The 22,504-nt window shown below is 50.2% G+C and overlaps 1 protein-coding gene across 3 annotated transcripts; it reads left to right on the forward strand.

Annotated features, from left to right (window-relative positions):
* The first annotated feature begins 5,444 nt into the window (after positions 1 to 5,444).
* On the forward strand, positions 5,445 to 22,273 carry LOC103532092 (DEP domain-containing mTOR-interacting protein). Of its 3 annotated transcripts, XM_008497801.2 has the most exons (9): positions 5,445 to 5,569; positions 13,415 to 13,593; positions 14,738 to 14,861; positions 16,064 to 16,242; positions 16,827 to 17,012; positions 17,379 to 17,513; positions 17,847 to 17,917; positions 19,737 to 19,841; positions 22,072 to 22,273. In XM_008497801.2, the coding sequence occupies exons 1-9, from the start codon at positions 5,484 to 5,486 to the stop codon at positions 22,195 to 22,197; spliced, it is 1,191 nt and encodes a 396-aa protein (XP_008496023.1). In that variant the 5' UTR covers positions 5,445 to 5,483; the 3' UTR covers positions 22,198 to 22,273. The 3 variants fall into 3 exon arrangements, with proteins under 3 accessions (XP_008496023.1, XP_030318938.1, XP_030318937.1); XM_030463078.1 differs by lacking the exon at positions 19,737 to 19,841 and having other exon boundaries at positions 22,072 to 22,237; XM_030463077.1 differs by lacking the exon at positions 17,847 to 17,917 and having other exon boundaries at positions 22,072 to 22,237.
* The last annotated feature ends 231 nt before the right edge of the window (positions 22,274 to 22,504 follow it).

Below are 22,504 nucleotides of genomic sequence, written 5' to 3' on the forward strand. Positions count from 1 at the left end.
CCTTTCCTCAGCAAGCCCTTGGTGTTTGCTTTAGGTGAGATAAAACTGCACCATGGTTTCCTGTCCTTAAATGATGCTCTGCCAAGCTGTGAATTTCACCAGCAGTTCCACAAGAGCAACACTTAAACTGGAAAAAAAACAGAAGAGAGAGGGAAAAAAATACTAAAAAAACCTGCTAGGAGAAGCCTCCTTGTACTTGCAATGGCTGAGAACAAGTGGAAGAGACTCTGTGGTTGCTCTCTGGCTGCAAGGACTGCCAAGAACACAGCTGGGTTGTACCTCACCAGGGTTGCTGCTCAAGCAGGAAAATCCAGTGCTATCAGCTCTCCACAGTTTGTAAACCTGTTTTTGTCTTTCCCTTTCAGCTCTGCCAAAGCCTGTTCCCTCAGCTTGACTTTTGTAGCAGATAAATTGGCTTCTGCCAGGAATCCCAGGAAGGCTGGAGTGGGTTTTGATGGAAAAGTTACCCACTTCTGATGGTGCTGCTGCTTGATAGCACCAAATCTTCCTTGGATTGCTCAAGTTGCCTTAAATATAACAGTGTTTATCTATTTAGAGCAAAAACCACTCATATACACATTTTTTTTCCCTGCTCTGCTGACATGGGTGGTTAATATATGTAAATTGATGCATCAGACTCTCTAAAGGCTGCTGTGATCAAGGTCAAACAAGGGATTTTTCTTCATGGAAACCTTTCTGTGAGTTGTTCCTGCACAGGAGCTTGTTACAGTTGAGGAGTGAATTGCTATTTTCATTCTGTGCTCACAAATTTCCTCTTGATCCAGGCATCTGCTGTCACTTTGGGGCTGAACCTCAGCCCAAAACACGGGGCTTGAATGGAAATTCAGTCTCCTTAGACAGGACTCAGCCTCCCTGCTCAGGCTCCCCACTGTTACAGGGAGAACTGGAATCTAAACCCACTCAGGAGCCTCTGAACTTCTTGTCCACACCAATGTGTGACTCTGAGCTGCTTACAGGGCTTGGGCTGGAGCACAAAACACATCAAAGAAGTGGAATAAATATTCTGTGTGTTCCCTAGGCTGCTGGTGATACCCAGGTTAGTTGAATTAAACCTCTGCAGAACACTTCCCTGTCTCCAGGTCTGTTCAGTCCCTGTCCTCTGTGGTGCTGGCTACCAAGGGCTTTTTTTTTTTTTTCCCATCTTTCAGAGGTGATGTGCACCCTGGGCTCTGCTGGGGGTGGGGTCCAGAACCTCACCTGCCTTTCCCCATTCATGACCCATCCATCTCCTTCCAGAACCCATGAGGTGTCTAAGGTGTGGACCAGAGGGATGCTGCTGGTGATGATCCTCACTTCTCCTGCTTTCCTCTAGAGGGAATTGTGTTCCTGTGCATGTCTGGAGGCAGCAGAGCTTGATCGAGGTTTGATCAGCTGGATGAGGTGTTTTGCTCATGGATCTGCTCATCTACAGCCCCATCCTGTCCTTGGATGTCTGTGGCACAGCCACCACTACCTAAGCCTACATGACCCAAGTTCCTCTCCCTCAACCTTTGATTTTTACCTCCTACCTTAGAATTTTAGCTCCCCCTCTTCTCTGACTGAGTGCACCAGGCTGTAACAACTCCCAGGTTGTTGTGTTAACCCAGGTTTGGGTTTCCAGACTCTGCTGGAGAAGAAGAAGTGCAGTTCTGCAACCTGCTGCTCCTGGGAGGCTTCTCTGGAGCACCTCAGCTGCATTTTCCAGACCCCCATCTCCATCTCCCCATCAGACTGGGCTCCATCTCCTGGCTTTGACCCTTCCAACCTCCTCCTTAGGGTGGATGGAGGGAATTCAACTCATCTGCTCTGCTTCCAAGTCTCCCACCCAAGCAGGAAGCTGAAAGTTCAGGACTGTTGAAGGGTTTTAATGTTTTTTCTAAGCTGTTGAGGAATGGGAAAGTGAAGGTGAGGCAGGTTCTGTGTTGTGTTGCATAAGAGGCTTTTTTCATTGTTCTTTTTGGGTTTTTTTTTTCCACTGGAAACTCAGTGGTTCATAATGAAGGTAAATACTTGGTGGTGATTTCATTAGAGCTACAGGTCCTGAAGCAATGTAATTGAGGGGGAATGTAATTTTTCAGGGTTTTTTTTCCTTTCTTTTGTTTTATTTGTTTGTTGCAAGAGAAAGTTCTATTCCTTGGTGTTCTGTAGAACTATGACTGAGCTTTAACTGTTTAAAATTTGAAGGGCAACTGAGTTCCCCATATTCACACTTGACTGCTTGGCCTTAGCAGTTCTTATTCTGTGGAAAGAAGCAATATAGAGCCCTCTAACATCCAAATTTATTTCCTGGAACAAAACAAAGGTCACTCAATGACACGAGAGCTCCAGTTTAGATTTATAACTGGCTAATGAGAGACTGCTGAATAACCTGCTCATTTTCTGCCAGGAGAAGGTAATAAATCTCCCCAGACTTCTCAGGCTGTAAAGACACTGCTGTCCAGTCTCATTAGCAGCTTCCAGCATGGATGGGAAGGAGTTTCCATGGAGCAACATTCATCCCCTGGTGCCCAGCAATCTCAAGGCTGACTTTAATAGCTTTGAGACCATTCCCCTGGGTGCTGCTCCACGTGAGAGCCACACACAAGGTGCCCCCAGTATTGCTGACCTCCTGTTTTAACTGTTTAACTGGTTTTAACTGGTTTTCTGTTGAGGTGCTTGCTGGGAGGTGGCCTCCAGAACTTACATCAACGAGTTAAGCAGCAAACAGCCTCAGAGATGGATCCGGAGCTTTTCAGCCTGATACAAACCTTTATTTATTTATTATTATTATTATTATTATTTTCTATTTTTAAAAGCAGCAGGCAGAGCCTGGCTCCCCAACAATACTGGCAGGGTTCCAGCCAGGTGAACAAAAAGGACCTTGCAAAACCAGGGGGTTTATTGTGTTGATGTTGGCTGTGACTCTGTTTTTGGGGGCTTTTTTTTTTTTCTTCTGTGCCAAGCTGAATCAAAACCAGTGTGTGGGGCAATGGCTGGTGGCCAGCTGCAGGCTGCTGCCTTTGGAGGTGCCAGCAGGCAAGATCTCAACCTCAGCCTGCTGCCAGGATCTCCTGGCCCTTGCTGGCAGAACACCTAATCCAGGTGTCTTCTCAAGCACGACTGCAAACTTACAGTGGTTTTACAGGTACTGTGAGGTTACAGTGCTTCTCAAGAGAATTTTGATGCCTGTCATCCCCACAAACAGCTTCCTGAGCTGGATGTCACTGTGCCCTCCCTCTTCTCTCTTGGCTGAGGATTCCCAGGGCTTGAAAAAGGGGAGATAATCTATTTTAGTAGCTTCTGCTCCCTGTTTCTTTGGCTTAAGTAGAAACATCAATGTCTAATTTAAAGGCTACTTTTTACAAGGTTATTTATGGAAGCAAGAAAGGTGTTTTTTTTCCCACCTGTTTTCCATGAAGGAAGCTGGCAAGAGCTGAAATCTTTTTTACCCTGTCCTAAGTGAAGGATGCTGCAGGGCTAGGAAGGGACAAGCCCTGCTTGGCCTAGGAGCACCCTAAAGGCCCTTTTGCTGAGCCTGGGGCAGACACACCAGCATCAGAGACATCAGAGAGGATTCCAGGAGACTCCAGGAGCTGCCTGCTGAGCCTCTGTGCACAAGGGGAGCCTTTTTCCTGCGTTTATGGCATGGCCTGATCAGCAAGACAAGGGACAGAGTATCCTCCAGGAGAGCTTGGATAGAAGGAGCCTTGTTGGTGCTGCTCTCCACACAGCCAGGGCTGCAGCAGCTGTTTGGCTTGGATGGGAGCAGGAGATTGAGGTTTGTTCAGCTCCTGCATTAGCAGAGAGCTGGCTGGGATGCTGGCCAGAGGGTGGACATCCAGCTCCAGGGCTGCCTTTAACCTCCTGTCAGCTGCTGCTCACTCTGCCTGGGCAGAAATATCTTCTCTGGGTCTCTCCTGGGATGCTATGAAAATCACCTCCTGACTTGGGAAGAATTGGCAGTGCTTGTCTGGGGGTTACCAAACTCTTCACCCCTGCCTGGACTCTGAGCTTGCAAGGTGTTTGGTTTTCCCCTCTGAAATGTTTCAGCATCCATCCCCTGGGAATCTGGGAGCCCAGCTGTCCCCATCCAAAATCTCACTGGTGACCTGGTGACAAAAATCTTCTGATGATTTTACTTTTGGCAAGGGTAAGGAAGACCCTGGAAGCACAGACAGCCCAGGGCCAGCTGAGCCAGGATGGCAGGCAGGACAAACTGCTCCTCCTCTCTCCTGCCATCCTTCAGCTGCTTTAGGACACTGAGCTCCTTCAGGAGTGCCAAAAGTTGTGTGGTCCCACATGCCAGCTCTCTGCTCCTCCAGGCAGGAGGGACACAGGTTGAGGTTTGGACCTCAGCTCTGGCCACAGCATCCTCACATCTTGCAGCTCTAACCTGAGCTGGGTGGATGTACTGATATTAAGGTGCAAAAAAATGGTGATGCTGGCAGGGTCTGCTTGTGCTGATGGGGCTGTTGGCCAAGGAGCTGATGAACTGCTGCAAATGATGAGCTGACTAAAGGCAACATTTAGTGTACTGCTGCTTTATGAGGCTTCAGATTGAAGCAGAATCTTCTTAGCTGACCCAGCTTCCTTCCTTTCCCTCACCCCCATCTCCTCCCCATTCTTTTTTGGTGGATTTCCCCTTTTTTTTGGTCCTCTGTGCCAGCCAGTAGTTTTCCCTCCTTCTTTAGCTAACGGAAATCTAATTGCACATGTATCAGATGGATGTAATTAACCATCTCCACATCCCAGTCCCTCTGCTGATTTCTTTACTCAGTGCTACAACTTTCAGGGCAGCTCTGGCCTGCAGAAAATACCTCAAACAACAAAAAATGCCTGGTGATACCTGAGGTGAGGACCAGTGCCTGCAGGGAGGAAACAGCACCCTGGGGGCAAACAGCTTGGCACCAGCACAGCCCCAGCCTCATCAGTGCCAGCTCTTGCTAATTACAGCCTCAGCTCCTCCATGTGATGGCTGTCACCAAGAGGAACGGCTCAAGCTGCTCTGAGCCCAATTTTTAGCAAGTGCTGGATGCAGCCCACCCTGAGGAGAGTTGGGAAGCACTGGGAGAGGAGGATGAGGTCAAGCCCCATGGGAATGGCCCATCCTGACCCCTTGGCAGTGTAAGGAAGGAGATGCTTTCTCCATTGCTGATCAAACCACGCATCCCCCATCCCGCAGCCTGCGGGACTCACCTAGATAAAAGAAGCAGAAAGGCCACTTGTCCCCAAATCTGTCACCTCCCCGGCTCAGGGCTGGAATTTGGCCGGAATGGAGCGGGTTGAGGAAGCAGCCAAACCATGCTGGGATTGCAGGAGGCTCCTCCTACGGAGAGGGAAGGAAGGAGAGGCGGGTAGCAGGAGCCCGCAGCTCCAGGGCTGCCTTACCTGCACCTTGCCCGCGGGCTGGGGACCGCATCTCCGTGTCCCCCATCCTTTTGGGGGGGGAGGGGGTGCGAAGCCCCCGGCTTTCCCCGCACCCCCGGGTACAGCTCCAGCCCGACATGGAGAGTCTGAGCACCAACCTGAAGAAAAAAGCCACGGAGCAGCACTACAGGGCAGAGGTGATGATCGCGGGAGAGCAGCTGAGGTAGGAGGTGCCCCCGGGGTTCTTCTCCAGGCTGGGACAGGGATGTGCCCTGGGGCTCTGGGTTTTACCCCCTCTTTAGCAGGAAACTCAAAGTTTTATCCTTGAGAAAGTGCTTCCTCCCCAGGTGCTGCTGTCCCCCTCCTCCCTGGTGTCTGCTGACCCTTCCTTCACCCCCCAAACCAGAGGTGAACCAGATCCTCTCCTGCATCCTCTGCTGCTCCTCTCTGAGCATCTCCTGAGCTCCTTCTCCAGGTGCCAGGGGACTGAGAGGTAGGTTTAGGTGGCAACAGGTTTCCTTAAGCCCTTTGCATCCCTCCTTAAAGCCAGAGCCTGATGTGGTGGCACTGAGCAAGGTCCCCTGGCCCTGGCTGGGCTATGGGGGTGATTTGGGGTGATTTGGGAGGTTGTCCCTTGGGTGCCACAGATGAACACAGCAGCATGAAGCATCTTCCTTCTTGGCAGTCACTTTGCAAACTTCTGCTGGGTGGTAGTCCCAGGTTTTGAGCAGCTTCTGGGTTTTATTTGTTTGTTTCTTCTGATGAAGACAGAAATATATTCTCTGCAAGGAACTCTGTGCTGAGAAAGGGTTTTCCCTGTGCATCTGGGGTCAGAAACTCACCCTTGCTTTGAAGCATGTGGCTCTTGGCTTTTCTAACTCCTGAGCAGACTTCGTTTGGTTGTATCTGGAGCTGTTCTGTTTTCCTTTGAAATGGGGGTGGAAAATAGGAAATACATCCTTGAAAAACGTAAAAAGCTCAGAGCCCAAGTTTGTTAGCATCAGTTTCCTAAAATTAGCTCTGTGTGGCTATTTTGTCCATTCTCAGTGAGTCAAGGTAGCCTTAGCTTTATTATTTGTACTGTATCAAGAATTGATAATTTCCAGCTCAGGATTAGGCTTGGCAGTGCCTGGGAGAGGTAAAGAGGCATCAGCCTTTCTGTAGTGTTTGCTGTCCTTGCTGTGAGGATTTGAAAACGAGCTGAACTTTCTCATGGGGAAAAGCAGGAGCTGCTCTAAGAGCCACTTGTTTCATTCCAGTGTCTCAGTGCAGGAGATGTAAAGTTATGACTTTTTCCATCCTGTGGGCAGGGCAGCATTATTCATATTTATAGTGCCAGCATTTTGCTCATTTTTGAGCTCAAAAAAATAACAAACACTTTTCTGAGGGTGACCAAGGCTCTCACAGCAGGTTGGGATATTGATCTTCTTGCTCCTGTTCAGTTTGCAGCCCCAGGGGGTACCTGGTGCAGGTTATCTCTGGTGGAAAGGGTGGTAGGAGAAGTGGGGGTGGAGGTGTCTTAAAGCTCAGACCTGCTCTGCTTTTTGGTGTCCTCAGCTGCTTCATGCCCCTGACCTGGAGCTTTTTGTTGCAAGGAGAAGAGTGGGGGGGTTTAATCTTGAGTGACTTCTCTTCTTCAGCCAGGATTTATGGGTGATGGGGCTGAAAGCCCAGGAAGGACCCAGCAGTGCAGAGAGGGGGTGTCCTTTTGCTGGTGGCTTGGCATGGAGCTGCCCTGTCTGGGCAGGAGTCTGTTCCCAATGCAGCAAGACTGGAAGGAGCTGCTGGTGTGAGGTGTAAAACCCAGGGAGGAAGGTGAAGAGATGGACACCAAGCTGCCACGGGGCTCCTCCTTCCCTTGCAGCTCATCTGGCTGGAAGGAGAATGGGAGGGTGCAGAGCAGAGCATGCTGAGTGCTTGATCTGCTCTGAGGATCTTACAGCCTGGCAGGTAAGGAGTTATGATATAAATCTTCCCAAGGACCAGGTGTTAGTGAGATAACAATGGGGAAACTTTGCCCCTGTGCTCAGCAGTGGGGAGGCCACAGCTTGAGTCCTGTGTCCAGTTCTGGGCCCCTCAGCTCAGGAAGGAGATTGAGGTGCTGGAGCAGGTCCAAAGGAGGCAACTGGGCTGGTGAAGGGATCCAGCACAGATCCTATGAGGAGAGGCTGAGGGAGCTGGGGGTGTTGAGGCTGGAGAAGAGGAGGCTCAGGGGAGACCTCATCACTCTCTACAACTCCTGAAAGGAGGTTGGAGCCAGGGGGGGGTTGGGCTCTTTTCCCAGGCAACTCTCAGCAAGACAAGAGGGCAGGGTCTCAAGTTGTGCCAGGGGAGGTTTAGGTTGGAGATGAGAAAGAATTTCTTTCTGGAGAGGGTGATCAGGCATTGGAATGGGCTGCCCAGGGAAGTAGTGGATTCTCCGTGTCTGGAGATCTTTCCAAAGAGCCTGGATGTGGCACTGAGTGCCATGGGCTGGGAACCACGGGGGGAGTGGATCAAGGGTTGGACTTGATGAGCTCTGAGGTCCCTTCCAACCCAGCCAATTCTATGATTCTATGAAACTGAGGCAGAGAGGCTGGATGATGCTTCAGGCAACAGCATGTGTGTCCACGTTGTCCTTTCCTGATTTTTTCCCAGGTAAGGAATAAAGAAATGCATAAAGGAGCCTCCATAAAGCTTGCCCTGGCTCTGTAAGCTTCCATCAACAAATCCTGCTGCTGTATCTACAGAAAACCTCAAACATTTGTTTTTCCCAGCACTCTGCTTCCTGCCCTGCCTCCCCACCATTGTGTTTAATCAAACAAACCTTTGCTCCATCTTCACAGTTCTTTGGCTTCCCAGCAAGTTTTCAAATCCCTCTGAATTTGGTTTGGCCAGAGGGATGAGTCTGTTCAGTGTCAGGATGAGTTCCCCAGCCAGGAATTGCTGAAGAAGCCAAGGATGAGGGAATGCTTGGTGGGGATGGCCAGGAGCAAAACCAGTCCTAAAGGAATCAAGGGAAAAGTGGCCACTGGGCTTTGGGCTCTCTGCTTTTCCCTTTGCTTCCATGGGGATGCAGCTTTTTAATCCATGGAAGGGGGAAGAGGAGCTTTGGGTCTCTCCCCATCATCCAAAAAATGAAGATAAAAATTTCCCTTGGTATTTTTATCCCAGGTTTCATGGGGCTGCTGGCTCACTGACTTCTGCTGTTTGTCTTGATTCAGACCCAGAAACTTGCTTGGAAATCACACCAGTTGGACTGGGTGCTGGGTGCTCCTGGGTGGTGTTCAGTGAGAGAGTCCCAATTAGTCACTGCTAATTGCAAGAGATGGTTTATCTGCAGAGAGAGGTGCTGGAAAAAAGGGCTTTGAATTCACACACCCTGCTGCAACCTGAATTTCTCAAGTGTAGACAAGTCCTTGTGCACTCTCCTCGTGGTCAAGTGAGCAAGCTGCTCTTTAATAATTACTCTGTTAAGCTGCATTAATCACCCTGCCACGTAGAATGCACTTTATAACTTTATGTCTTGGGCAGAAAAAAGGAGAGGAGAGAAAGGATTTTTTTCCTACAAGGAAGAAAATGGTGACCTCAGCCACTCTTCCCAAATTTTCCAAGGTGCTGAGTGGTTTATTTGGATGCCTGAACTGAGGCACTGGGGATTAAAATGCTCCTACCTGGGTGCTCTGGAAATTGGGCTCACTTCAGGGCACGTAGCTGAAGGTGCCAAAATTCCTGGCTAAAAATCGTGGGTTTCAAGGAGTTTTGGTGGTTCTGTGTTCATAGAATCACAGAACTGGCTGGGTTGGAAGGGACCTCAGAGCTCATCAAGTCCAACCCTTGATCCACTCCCCCCGTGGTTCCCAGCCCATGGCACTCAGTGCCACATCCAGGCTCTTTGGAAAGATCTCCAGACACGGAGAATCCACTACTTCCCTGGGCAGCCCATTCCAATGCCTGATCACCCTCTCCAGAAAGAAATTCTTTCTCATCTCCAACCTAAACCTCCCCTGGCACAACTTGAGACCCTGCCCTCTTGTCTTGCTGAGAGTTGCCTGGGAAAAGAGCCCAACCCCCCCCTGGCTCCAACCTCCTTTCAGGGAGTTGGAGAGAGTGATGAGGTCTCCCCTGAGCCTCCTCTTCTCCAGCCTCAACACCCCCAGCTCCCTCAGCCTCTCCTCACAGGATCTGTGCTGGATCCCTTCACCAGCCCAGTTGCCTCCTTTGGACCTGCTCCAGCACCTCAATCTCCTTCCTGAGCTGAGGGGCCCAGAACTGGACACAGGACTCGAGGTGTGGCCTCACCAGGGCTGAGCACAGGGGCAGAATCCCTTCCCTGGACCTGCTGGCCACGCTGTTCCTGAGCCAGCCCAGGATGCCATTGGCCTTCTTGGCCACCTGGGCACACTGCTGGCTCCTCTTCAGCTTCCTGGCAATCCAGACTCCCAGGTCCCTTTCTGCCACTCTGTGCCCAGCCTGGAGCTCCCCATGGGGTTGTTGTGGCCAAAGTGCAGGACCCGGCACTTGGAATGTTGAACCTCATCCCGTTGGGATCATCCCAACTCTCCAGTCTGTCCAGGTCCCTCTGCAGAGCCCTCCTGCCTTCCAGCTGATCCACACTCCCCCCAGCTTGGTGTCACCTGCGAATTTGGGTGTTGAACTTGGGTCTCTAGAAGTGGGGATTCTTCCTGGAGGACTCAGGGGACACTGCAGTCACCAAGTGCTCAATTTTCAGAGGTCAAGATGAGAACTACGTGATCAGAATGCCCTTAAAATATTAATTTTTCAGCACTGGGGATGCTGAGGGCTGGGAAGTTGTGGCTGGTGCTGGAGATTCTACTCTCATTTTCCCATCCATTTAAATACAAGCAGGGAAATAAAACATCTCTGTTCCACTTTGGGCTGCCCCAGGCATGCCAAAACCTTTCCCCTCTCCCCCAGAATGTACTGGGGATTTTGCAGCCTGGCACTGGAACAAACTGGGGTTTGCTGGGGGCATTTTGCCTGAACGTGCCCTGTCCAGCAGCTCTTCCCCAGATGGGCCGTGGTTCTTGCTGCCTTTTGCTCAGCACTGAGGTTTATGGGGATTTTGGGGGGTTTTGTTTTGTTTCTGGGCTTGGTTTGTTGTTGTTTTGGTTTTTGCCCTTTTTTTCCTCTTTTTTTCCCCCTGTTTTTTTCCCCCCTTTTCTCCCCTTTTTCCCATCCTTTTCTCCCCCTTCCCCCCCTTTCCTCCCCCCTTTCTCCCCTTTTTTCCCCTCTTCTTCCCCCTTTTTTCCCTCTTTTCCCCCCCTTTTCCCCCCCTTTTCCCCTCCCCTTTTCCCCCCCCTTTTCCCCCCCCTTTTTCCCCCCCTTTTCCCCCCCTTTTCCCCCCCTTTTCCCCCTTTTCCCCCCCCTTTTCCCCCCCTTTTCCCCCCCTTTTCCCCCCCTTTTCCCCCCTTTTTCCCCCCCCTTTTCCCCCCCCTTTTTCCTCCCTTTTTCTCCCCTTTTTCTCCCCCTTTTTCTCCCCCTTTTTCTCCCCCCTTTTTCTCCCCCTTTTCTCCCCTTTTCTCCCCTTTTTCCCCCTTTTTCCCCCTTTTTCCCCCTTTTTCCCCCTTTTCCCCCCCTTTTTCCCCTTTTCCCCTTTTCCCCCTTTTCCCCCTTTTCCCCCCTTTTCCCCCCTTTTCCCCCCTTTTCCCCCTTTTCCCCCCTTTTCCCCCTTTTCCCCCTTTTCTTTCCTTTTCTTTCCTTTCTTCCTTTCTTCCTTTTCTTCCTTTTTCATTTTTCCTTTCTCCTTTTTCCCCTTTTTCCCCTTTTTCCCCTTTTTCCCCTTTTTCCCCTTTTTCCCCTTTTTCCCCTTTTTCCCCTTTTTCCCCTTTTTTCCTTTTTTCCCTTTTTTCGCTCCTTTTTTCCTTTTTCTTTTTTCCCTTTTTCCCCCCACAGCTCTGCCTTTCACCAAGGTCACAGAGCCTGAATAAGAATAAAAATAACAATAATAATTCTGCCTTTGCAGTGCCAACCAAACCCTTTGCTCACCTCGGACACCTTCCAACCCCCAAGTGCTGCCCAGCCAGGAGCCTTTCCCAAGAACCAACCCTCCTGTCCCAGCAAGCCTTTTATCCTCCTTTTATTCTTTTTATTTTTAATTTCCTTTTTTTCCCCCTGTCCAGGGGGGGGGGGGCAGCTTTTGGCACCCAGCCAGCTCACACCATAGCACTGCACATCCTTCCTTTAAAACTGATTTTTCTTGGCAAGGTTGTTGGCAGCTGGGTGATGGAGTTGTGTCCTTCTGGATAGAATTTGTCCTCCAGAATTTAGCAAATAATAAACAAGAGGAAAAAAAAAACAAAACACAAGGACACCAAATCCAGGCATCTCCCTCTGCCCTGGGTCTGCAGGGAAAACTTTAAAAAAAAGTTTAAAAAAAAAATATTCCTGTCCTGGTCCTTCTTCTGATGGAAAGGTTTCAGAATAACTGTATTTTTAATTTATTTTTTAAAAAATCCCAGGTTTTAGTGGTATCTTTGGCTGAAATTCTCTTTTCTTGTATGGTTTTTTTCGCCCAGATTTTTTTAGGATGTTTAGTATATTTTTTTAGGATATTTAATGGATTTTCTTTAGGATATTTAATAGATTTTTTTAAGATATTGAATAGATTTTTTTAGGATATTTAAGACTTCTTGCATATGGTGCCTGACACTCTTATCCTGCTGCATCCCATGGGCATTTTCCAGGCTTGGTATTTTGGGAACAGCCAGGATTCCAGGGCAAAAGTTTGGCACCTGGACAGACCTCCTGCCAGGCTGGGTTTGGCATGAACACAGCAGATCCCTGTGGCTCCTTGAGGTCCTTTTTAAGTCAAAGCCAGACTCAGCTGGGTGCCTGGCACCCCTGGAATCTTTTTCCTGGAGTCCCAGCCTAACCATGACACCAGGGTTTTCAGGAGAGGACACTTCTTGTTCTGGGAAAGCCCTGTCCCAGTCTATCCCAGTTTGAACCAGGCCAGGGCAAGCTTTATGGAGGCTCCTTTATGCATTTCTTTATTCCTTACTTGGGAAAAAACCAGGAAAGCACAACGTGGACACACATGCTGTTGCCTGAAGCATCATCCAGCCTCTCTGCCTCAGTTTCATATAATCATAGAATCGACTGGGTTGGAAGGGACCTCAGAGATCATCAAGTCCAACCCTTGATCCACTCCCCCCGTGGTTCCCAGCCCATGGCACTCAGTGCCACATCCAGGCTCTTTGGAAAGATCTCCAGACACGGAGAATCCACTCCTTCCCTGGGCAGCCCATTCCAATGCCTGATCACCCTCTCCAGAAAGAAATTCTTTCTCATCTCCAACCTAAACCTCCCCTGGCACAACTTGAGACCCTGCCCTCTTGTCTTGCTGAGAGTTGCCTGGGAAAAGAGCCCAACCCACCCCTGGCTCCAACCTCCTTTCAGGGAGTTGGAGAGAGTGATGAGGTCTCCCCTGAGCCTCCTCTTCTCCAGCCTCAACACCCCCAGCTCCCTCAGCCCTTCCTCACAGCAATTCTGCTGGATCCCTTCACAGCCTCCTTGCTCTTCTCTGGACCTGCTCCAGCACCTCAATCTCCTTCCTGAGCTGAGGGGCCCAGAACTGGACACAGGACTCGAGGTGTGAAGAAGAAGAGCCAAGCACTGCCATTCCTGCTCCCCCCCTGAGCTGGGACTGAGTCTTTGCCCTGGGGGCAGCTCCATCTTGGCTTTCATGGTTCTAGGGAAGGAGAAGTAGGCACAGAATGGCACTGAGATGACAAATAGCTGTACTGTTAATTTTTTTCCTATGATTTGGCCCTCCTCACCCCGCTTCAGTGAGCTGTTGTGTATTTTGAACAAAAAAACCAAGGCTGGTGCAGGCACTTAGACACCCTGAGGAGTGGTAGGAGAGAAGATGATGGTGCAGGGCAGCTCCTTCCTGGTGCATCCTTGGAAAAGCCAAGAGGATTGGTTGAATTTATTTTTTTTAAGTTGTGGGGTGCTTGCCAGAAGTCCCAAACCACCCCTCACCGAGGGTTACAAACCCCCAATTCCCCTTGCAAAAATTCCCCTGGATGCTCAGTTGGGTTTTTTTTGTTTTTTTTCCCTCCAGGCTTCGTCTCCATGATGGGAAGCTGATCAAGGACAGACGTTACCACCTCCGAACTTACCCCAACTGCTTCGTGGCAAAGGAGCTGACAGACTGGCTGATTGACCACAAAGAGGCACCCGACAGGGAGACAGGGATCCGACTGATGCAGAAGCTGATGGATCACTACATCATCCATCACGGTGTGTCTGGGGGTCCCCACTGCCCCCCCGGGTCTCCCCAGGGAGGTGGCTGTGGGTCTGGGTAACCCCTGTGGGACCTTTCCATGGGTCAGGGCTCCTGGAGGTGATGGGCAGGCATGAGGATGTGTGGGGTGGGATCTAGGCACTGGTAAGGAGTTTCTGGTGGGGGTCTTACTGGAAAGCAAGTTTAGTATCACCTCTGAAAGCAAGTTCAGTGAGCTGGGGGGGGTGTGTTTGTACCCAAACTGGTCTGGGTCATGTTTGTGTCATGCAGAAGTGGAAGCTGAAGTGCTTCACATGCTTCATAGCTGCAGAAAAATTCATTTTTTTACCATAAAAACCCTCAGTTCCTCAGTTTCCCCATCCGTGCTGGTGTGGGACAAGTAGGGGTGTGGAGTCCTCATCACTCAAAAAAATTACCTGGTTCCTGTCAACCTGGGCCTGAAGCAGCCCCTTGGGAATTGTGGGTGTGATGCCATTTCAAAGCTATACCTGTTAAAAGACACCCCCCAAAAAAAGAAAAAAAAAAAAAGGGAAAAATAGCAGCTTGGTGCTCAAGCCCAGCTCTGAGTCTTCAGGCTTTGTTCTTTTTAAAAATTATTTGGAACTTTCAGGAGTTTTGGACTAACTCAGCTCATGTCCTGTGCTCTTTGCTTGTCCTGGGGCTGCAGAGCAATCCCTGAGGTCCTGATATAACGAGTGCTGCAGACTGGCCAGGAGATGTTTCTTTCCTTGGGATTTTCAGGCCCAAGAAGGAACAAAAGTCCTGGGTTTCCAACCCTCAAGGGGTTGTTGCTGAGCTGCTCACTCTGGGCTGAGCTCTCTTGCTGCCAAGTTTGGGACACAGGAGCTTTGGTAGCCTGGAGCTGGGTGATGGTTTGTCACAAGAAGTCACATCCCAGTGAGTTCTAGTGAATGTTTGAGTGCCTGGATCCAAACTCAGGCTTTCCCAAGGTCTGCTGTGGCCATCAGGAGCTTCAGACCTTTGTAATCCTGTCCTCTGGGGACTTAAGGCTGGGATGCTGATTGCTGAGGGACACAGAGAAGGACATGGCTTGAACCCCCTATCACCTTGAACCCAGAGCCTGTGGAGCTCTGCCTGTCCCCTGTCCCTGATGTCCCTGCTCTGGACTCCTCCTTTCAGTCTGTGATGAGCACTCAGATTACAAGGATGCCAAACTCCTGTACCGCTTCCGCAAGGACGATGGGACCTTCCCTCTCAGCAAGGATGTGAAGGTGTTCCTGAGAGGGCAGAGCCTGTATGAGAAGTATGTGAGTCCTTACTCTACAAAACAGCTCTCAGCAAGGGGTGGTGGGTGCTGGGGCTGCTGCCTGTGCTTGCTGGGGGTGCTTGCTGGGAGCCAGGGCTGCAGTTTGTTCTTTTCCTCCCTCTCAGCACCCTGTGTCCAACCCAAACCATGTTGGGATGCTATGGAATGCTGTTTCCTGAGTTTTCTCACAGCTGTAGGACAACCAGCATCTATGGGGCTGGGAGAGGAGCTGTGCTCTGAGCTCAAGGGTGTTTCTGAGGGCTCCAGCCATGAGGGTTGGAGCCTTCCCAGGGTGGACACATCCAGTGGCCACTCCCAGCCCTCCTGCAGCCTCCCTGAGGGAGCTGTTTCCACCAGAGTCAGCAGGTACAGGATTTTCAGGGTCATCATGGGCCCGGATCCCTGCACCTCGTTCAGCCTATTTGCAAAATTTATCATGGAAAGGCTGTTTCTCAGGCAGCAAACCCCTCCCACCTCCAGTTGTTTAGCTTTCTTTATGTTGATTAATTCTGGTTCTAAGCCCACGAGTAACTTTGTAAGGCTGGGTTCCATCACAGAGCCCCCTCTGATTGTTAAAGGAAATAACCCCTTCCCCTCTTCTCCACCCTCCATGCCTGGCAGTCAAATTGACAAACTGGCCCTCGGGGACAAATCCTTCAGCCAGGCAGGCTGGGATTTCGGGTCTGTCCCCTGGCAAGACCCCCATCACTTGTCCTTTGCTTTTTGCTCGCAGTGGTGGCCGTGGGAGTGGGGAGAGCATCCAGAGCATCCAGAGCATCTCACAGCTGAGCCCGCTGCACCCTCTCGTGGACACACTGGATGTAGCTCTGGCATTCTATGTGCTGCAAACCGAGCTGGGCTTTACTGAACTGCGCCTTTTCCACCAGTTTGGACCCCCTGCCCTTTGGGTTGCTTGCTTGGCTTTCCCATGGGGTCTCCAGCCGAGGTCTCAGCAGAACTTCCTTTGCTGAAGTCGCTGGGATGAAGATGTACAGAGCTTCCTGGGAGCAGCTCTGGTTTCCCTTTCCCTCCCCAAATTCCTCCCAGGCAGGAATGTTGGGGGCTGTAACACTTTGCCTGCTTCTCCTGGCCCCCAGCTCCCGGCTGGGACAGCAGCATCCTTGTCCCAGGAGCCTTGTCCCTTGTCCCAGGAGCCTTGTCCCTTGTCTCACGGGAGCCTTGTCCCACCTCTGCCCCAGGCTGCTGAACGTGGAAGGTTCAATCCTGAAGGTGAGGGAGGAGAACGCGGTCAAATACCAAAGGACTTTCCTGGGCTGTGAACTGATCGATTGGCTCCTGCAGGAGGGGGAAGCAGAGAACAGAAAGGAAGCGGTGGAGCTGGGCCGGGCACTGCTGGAACATGGGATCATCCAGCACGGTGAGCCTGGAAGGGAAGGCAGGGATGAGCCGGGCTAAGGACAAATCCCCATTCATGGCACGCAACAAGTGCTGGGGAAGTGCCCGCTTGGAGACGGCAAATGGAGCCTTTGAGTTCTATGTTTGGAGCGGGGTGACCTTTGAAATCCGAGCCGTCTGCCACTTGGAGCTGAAAGCTGAGAGATCGCTCTTCTGGTCTTCAAAGCCTCCCCGACCCGCAGGGCTGGGTTTGGAGGGCTGGGAGGATGTGATGTTCAGCTCCCCTTGGCAGGAGATCAGGGGATCCGCAGGAATTAAACTGCCAGTTCAGAAGGCAAGAAGCCCTCTGAGTGTCCTGGGACAGGCCCTGAGTGTCCTGGGACAGGGACGAGTGACAGAGGGCTGTGATGTGGTGGTACAGCTCTGCTGGGATGTGGCATCCCTTGGGAGGTGGTCTTGCTGCTTCTCCTCTGCAGGAAGCATTTTGAAAGGGTCAGAGAAGTTGCAGAAGCATTAAACCCTCATTCATTTGGGTCCCCCAATGTATTTGCTATCTATTTTTTTTCACCCCTCTCAGCCTTTCCCTCCTCTCCTGTTCTCTCCCAGTCTCCAACAGGCATCACTTCTTTGACAGTGACATCCTCTACCAGTTCTGGATCAACTTTCGGCGGAGGCGTCGTCTCACGGAGTTACTCAATGAGAACTCTTCCCGTGCCCTCTCGGAGAGCCCAGACAGCCCCTTCTGTCTTCGCAAGCTCAACCCGGACCCAGGCAACACCAGTTTTCTCTCTGGTAACTCTGGAGGGGTGTGAAAGCAAGGATCACAAGAGCAGATTGCCCCGGAGGTGAGGGGGTTGCTCCAGCAGAGGGTAGGGGGTTCCTCCAGGCATCCCATCCCGTGAGCACCCTTCCCATTTGGGTGTAATGGATGTCACAGTGCAGTCTCTGCCACAGGTCCCCACCTCAGGAAAATAACTCAATTTACCACCCACTCAGCTCTTGGTCTTTATTTGAAGCTGGTTTTATTCTTTTGAAGCTCAAGTGCCATCTTCAGTGCATGATTACCTGGTAGATGGGGGTCAGGCTGGTGGTGGAAATTTATTTTAAACTCCTGTGTGCCTTCCTTGGGTAATTAAGGATTTTTTCTGCCTCTTTCAGTCCAGCCCAACAAGGAGATCAAGGTTGCAGTTCGGAGGAGCAGCATCACTTCCCTTGCTGGAAACTCCAACCCTTACTTCAGCACTACTCCTGCTCTGCTCTTCCCTCCCGTGGCTGAGTGCAACCCCAAATCAGGTCTGAGCTTCTGCATTGCCCTCTCCTTGCCCGGGACACATCTGGTCCTCCAGGGCATGGGCTAGCTCAAGCCTCAGCTCTAAAGCCATCCACTGTCAGCCTGGTGGCTTGCAAAAGGAGGGGGTCAACCTCACTTGGTTGTGAGGTGTGATGTGAAAAGTTGTGCAAGTGTTTTGAGAAAGGGTGAGATGAAAGCAAAGATTTCCGTGGGCAGCAACCTTGGCTGGTTCTAACATCTGCTCTCCAGCCCCTGGGAATCCCCAAGCTGCCTCCTTATGCACTTTCCTGTAGGAAAGCCTTGATTCTGATAGGATCTGTCACCTTCTGCTCTAGTGCTAAAGAGACCTGTCAGCAATGAAGAGCTCCTGTCCCCTGGGGCCCCATACATCAAGAAAACTCTGACTGTGAGTGACCAGAGCTTCTGGTGGTGCCAACACCAAGCTGCCTGCCTGCTTTTTGATAGCTTTCTGCTGCTCTGGCCTTGCTGTGTTGAAACTTTGCATGGCCCATCCATCAGCACTGCTCCTCCTTGGCCAGTCCCAGCAGGCCACTGTCTGCAGATGTTCTTCTTGGTGAAACTGTGCAGCCCCTGCTTTAGTTTGTTTTGTATCAGAGAGGGGGAGGTCAGGAGAGAAAATGTTTCCTGAGCACAAAACCTCCCCTTTCTGTTTCATCCAGCTCCATGCAAACTGTAAGATCAGACAAAGCTGAGACTTTGTCACCCCATGCCCTGTCACAGGGATTTCTTGCAGGGCTTTGTGCAGGTTCCTGCTGCACACCAGATCTTTTGGTGCCATCCATCAGCATCTGGTGGAGCAGCACCCCACTGGGAGCACCCAAGGGCCACCCTTCCTTAGGATGGGCTTTTTTTCACATCCAGCATGAACGCACCAAAAAGGCTCCAGGTTGGTGCAGACACCTTGAGTTTGGGGATTTTGCTTTCCTAATTATTTCTGAGGGTGCAGGATGGGTCAAGGCAGGGCTGGTGGGATGCAAGACAGCTCCTGCCCTGAGGCTCCTCTTCTTCTTGTTTATTTTTGTATAGAACATCTCAGGCCTTTCCTGCCCACCTTTGAGAGGGGGAAGCTCAGCATTTAGGAAGCACGAGGGCTGGCTTGGCACAAGGGAGGGTCACAGAGGAGCTGTGGCTTAGGTTCCCACATGAGCTCTTGTAAAAAAATTAGTGGGAAGGAGCAAGAAAACTAAAGCTGGTGCTCAGTGTGGCATGTCTGAGGACGTGCTGTTCATTCTCCTCCTGAATGCTCTTGCCCTGCCCTTCAACTCTGCCAGCCTGAGCCTTTCATGGCTCATTTCCTTCTGCTTAGCTCTGCAGTTGCTGTTATTTATTTATATGGGTAATGTGCAAAGTCCTTTGGGAATTCCTTTTCTCCTTCAGTCACATCAGATGGCTGCAGTGCTACAGCAAACTCTCCTGACAGACCCAGAGCAGAGTGGGGAAGGAAAAAAAAAACAAAACAAGAGTGGCCATTTCCACCTGGGAAATTCTCTCCTGTGCCAAGCAAAGGCTCCGTGTGCCCTCTCTGCAAAAGTTCTCAACATGCCTTGCACTTCAGCTTCATTCTACCTGTGCTTCACTCTTCTGGAATATGAGTTAGGAAACAGCTTTGCAGATAGCAATTCACCCATGGATCTGCATCCACTTGGTGTGAAACCCTCTCTCTCCCACCCATGTCAGATTAGGACCATGAGCAGAGCCCTCCAGCTCACCAGGAACTGTTGCATCTCCTCTCTCCAGCCTGTTCCTTGTTGTTGTTGGTTTTTTTAAACCTTTTTGTTTGTTTGTTTTTAGCCTTTTTTTCTGCTTGGAGATTGTGAGGGTTGCTGTGGGCTGGGGGTTTGTGGTCTGAGAAGGAAGTGCTAAGAGACCTCTCTCCCACCCATGTCAGATTAGAACCATGAGCAGAGCCCTCCAGCTCACCAGGACCTGTTGCATCTCCTCTCTCCAGCCTGTTCCTTGTTTGTTGTTTTTTTTTTTTTTAACCTTTTTTTTCTGCTTGTAGATTGTGGGGGATGCTGTGAGCTGGGGGTTTGTGGGCTGGGGGTTTGTGGTCTGAGAAGGAAGTGCTAAAGAGACCTCTCTCCCACCCATGTCAGATTAGAACCATGAGCAGAGCTCTCCAGCTCATCAGGAACTGTTGCATCTCCTCTCTCCAGCCTGTTCCTTGTTGTTTTTTTTTAAAACCTTTTTTTTTCTGCTTGTAGATTGTGGGGGATGCTGTGGGCTGGGGGTTTGTGGTCCGAGGAGGAAGACCTTGCCACATCCAGGCAGTGGATCCTGGAGGACCTGCTGCTGCTGCAGGGATGAAGGTACTGGTACTGCTTCCAGCAGTGGCCTCACCACAGGCATCACTTGGAGCTGGTTACAGCATCACGTGTCCCTCTTTCAGCTTTTTGGCCTGAACACATCCTCTGTGAAAATCCCAACTTCTGCAGAGGGATTCAGTTGGATTCTGTGAGCATGTGGAGCCTGGGGGCAGAGGGAAGGATGCTCTGAGCAGGCAAAGCGCACCCACTGGGGATTTGCCCCTTGCCAGGACAGCAGAGGGGCTAAAAAAACCCCTAAAAACTAAAAAGAAAACCACAGCCAACCTCTGTCAAAACGAAGCTGTCCCTGTGGAAAGACTCTGGAGCTGTCAGAATTGTTTGAGCTGCTAAAAAACAAGGCAGAGAATTCCCAGTTAAAACTGTGTTTGACCCCAGTGCAGCAGGGAAGGAGCAGAGCTGGGTCCTGACTCCTCTGCTCCTGGGATTTAACACATTTTGTGTTTCTCTGCTGGTACCAAAGTCATCTTGTGTGGAACTATTCCCCACCCCCTAAAAAAAAAAAAAAAAAAAATAATCAATAATAATAATAATAATAAAAAAAGGCTGATGCCTTGGTTGCTTTCACCAGGTACCTTCCAGTGCTCACCTGGAATGAACTGAGGTCTTGAAACACCTTTCAGATCCAGGCAGGTTTTGAGCCTGGGGTTTTAGGGTGAATTTAAAAAAGAGAATGAAAAAAAGAATGAAAAAAAGAGACTGAAAAAAAGAGAAGAGTTCCACCCTTCTCTCTGGAAGGCCCAGCAGGGAGGGAGTAATTTCTGGAAGCTGATGTAGGGGTAATGTCCCAGGGATCCATGGAATAAAGGAGCCTTCAGAGCCAGGCCTCTGACTCCTTCTTTGCTTCAGGCAGGAGCAGAAGGGAGCAGGTGAAATTTATTTCATTTGCTGAAGAACCCAGGTTCATTTCTTCTGCCCTAATCTTATTTGGTAGCAAATTGCTAGAGGTTAACTCTGTGCCTCAGCTCCATCTGTGAGATGAACCCCTGCTCACTGATCAGCCTTGGTTTTTTTCCTCTGTTAGCACAGACTAAATCCCATTGGTGTCCCCCCCAGCCCCTTTTTTTTTAATTTGTTTTATTTTCTTTTTTTTTTCTCTCTCTCTCTTTTTTTTTTTTTCCTTTTTTTCTTTTTTTCCCTTGTTTTTTCTTTTTTTCTTTTTCCCCCTTCTTCCCCTTCTTACCCCTCTTCCCCCTTCTTCCCCCTTCTTCCCCTTCTTCCCCCCTTCTTCCCCCTTTTCCCCCTTTTCCCCCTTTTCCCCCCTTTTTCCTCTTTCCCCCCTTTTCCCCTTTTTCTCCCCGTTTTTTCCCTTTTCCCCTTTTTCTCCCCCTTCCCTCCTTTCTCCCCTTTTCCCCTTTTCCCCTTTTCCCCTTTTCCCCTTTTCCCCCTTTTCCCCCCCTTTTTCCTCTTTTCCCCCCTTTTCCCCTTTTTCTCCCCGTTTTTCCCCTTTTTCCCCTTTTTCTCCCCTTCCCTCCTTTCTCCCCTTTTCCCCTTTTCCCCTTTTCCCCTTTTCCCCTTTTCCCCCTTTTCCCCCCTTTTTCCTCTTTCCCCCCTTTCCCCTTTTTCTCCCCGTTTTTTCCCCTTTTTCCCCTTTTTCTCCCCCTTCCCTCCTTTCTCCCCCTTTTCCCCTTTTCCCCTTTTCCCCTTTCCCCTTTTCCCCCTTTTCCCCCTTTCTCCCCTTTCCTCCCTTTCCTCCCTTTCCTCCCTTTTCCCCCTTTTCCCCCTTTTCCCCCTTCCTCCCTTTCCCCTTTTCCCCCTTTTCCCCCTTTTCCCCCTTTTCCCCCTTTTCCCCCTTTTCCCCTTTTTCCACCTTTCCCCCCTTTTCCCCATTTTCCCCTTTTTCCCCTTTTCCCTTTTTCCCTTTTCCCCTTTTTCCCCCTTTTCCCTTTTTTCCTTTTTTCCTTTTTTCCCTTTTTCCCTTTTTTTCTTTGTCCCTTTTTTCCCTTTTTTCCCTTTTCCCCTTTTTCCTTTTTTTCCCTTTTCCCTTTTTTCCCTTTTTTTTCCTTTTTTTTTTTCTTTTTTCCCTTTTTTTTCTTTTTTCCCTTTTTCCTTATTTTTTTTTTTTCTTTTTGGTGACACAGTGATAGCATCACAGTGCCTGTAGGGCCCATATGATTTCATAGCAAGTTATTTGTGTGGCATCCTCCAGCTCTACTCTGTCAGGGGCAGAAGGTGACACCCCCACCCCCCCCCTTTTCCTTTCCTCTCCTTGCAGGTCTGCCAGTTTGTTTTCTCAGTCAATGGGATGTGTGGTTTGCACCTGGACTATCAGACCATCAGCAGCCTCATCATGACAGGGCCACGAACTCTGGTCATGGAAGTCATGGAAGCCATTGAATGAGCAAAGGAGTTTTTTTTTCCACCACTGCTGGAAAAAGCAGGACACAGCCCAAAGTGAGGATGGGACCGTGGGGAGGACCAAGCTTGAGCTTTCCCTCTGCAATATTAGCCATGCATTTGAATATATTTGCAAATAAACCCATTCTGATTGATGGATCTGGAGGGTGTTTGAGTATTTGGCTTGACTTGATCTTGAGAGCATCTCATCCTGCTGCTCCTTTTTAATGCACATCAGGAAACCAACCCCCAGAACAAGCTGCTGACCCAGAGAAGCTGAAAGGTACCAGCAGGGAGGCAGCAAAAAGTTT

The sequence above is a fragment of the Calypte anna genome, chromosome 20 (genome assembly GCF_003957555.1).
Source record: "Calypte anna isolate BGI_N300 chromosome 20, bCalAnn1_v1.p, whole genome shotgun sequence".
Classification (NCBI taxonomy): domain Eukaryota; kingdom Metazoa; phylum Chordata; class Aves; order Apodiformes; family Trochilidae; genus Calypte; species Calypte anna.

Bases quoted from the DNA above. Each gene is read 5' to 3' on its own strand.
- LOC103532092 (XM_008497801.2), top strand. From the start codon at position 5,484: ATGGAGAGTCTGAGCACCAACCTGAAGAAAAAAGCCACGGAGCAGCAC. The intron at 17,013-17,378 runs GTAACTCTGGAG...TGCCTCTTTCAG, and splicing joins CAACACCAGTTTTCTCTCTG to TCCAGCCCAACAAGGAGATC. The intron at 19,842-22,071 runs GTACTGGTACTG...CTCTCCTTGCAG, and splicing joins CTGCTGCTGCAGGGATGAAG to GTCTGCCAGTTTGTTTTCTC.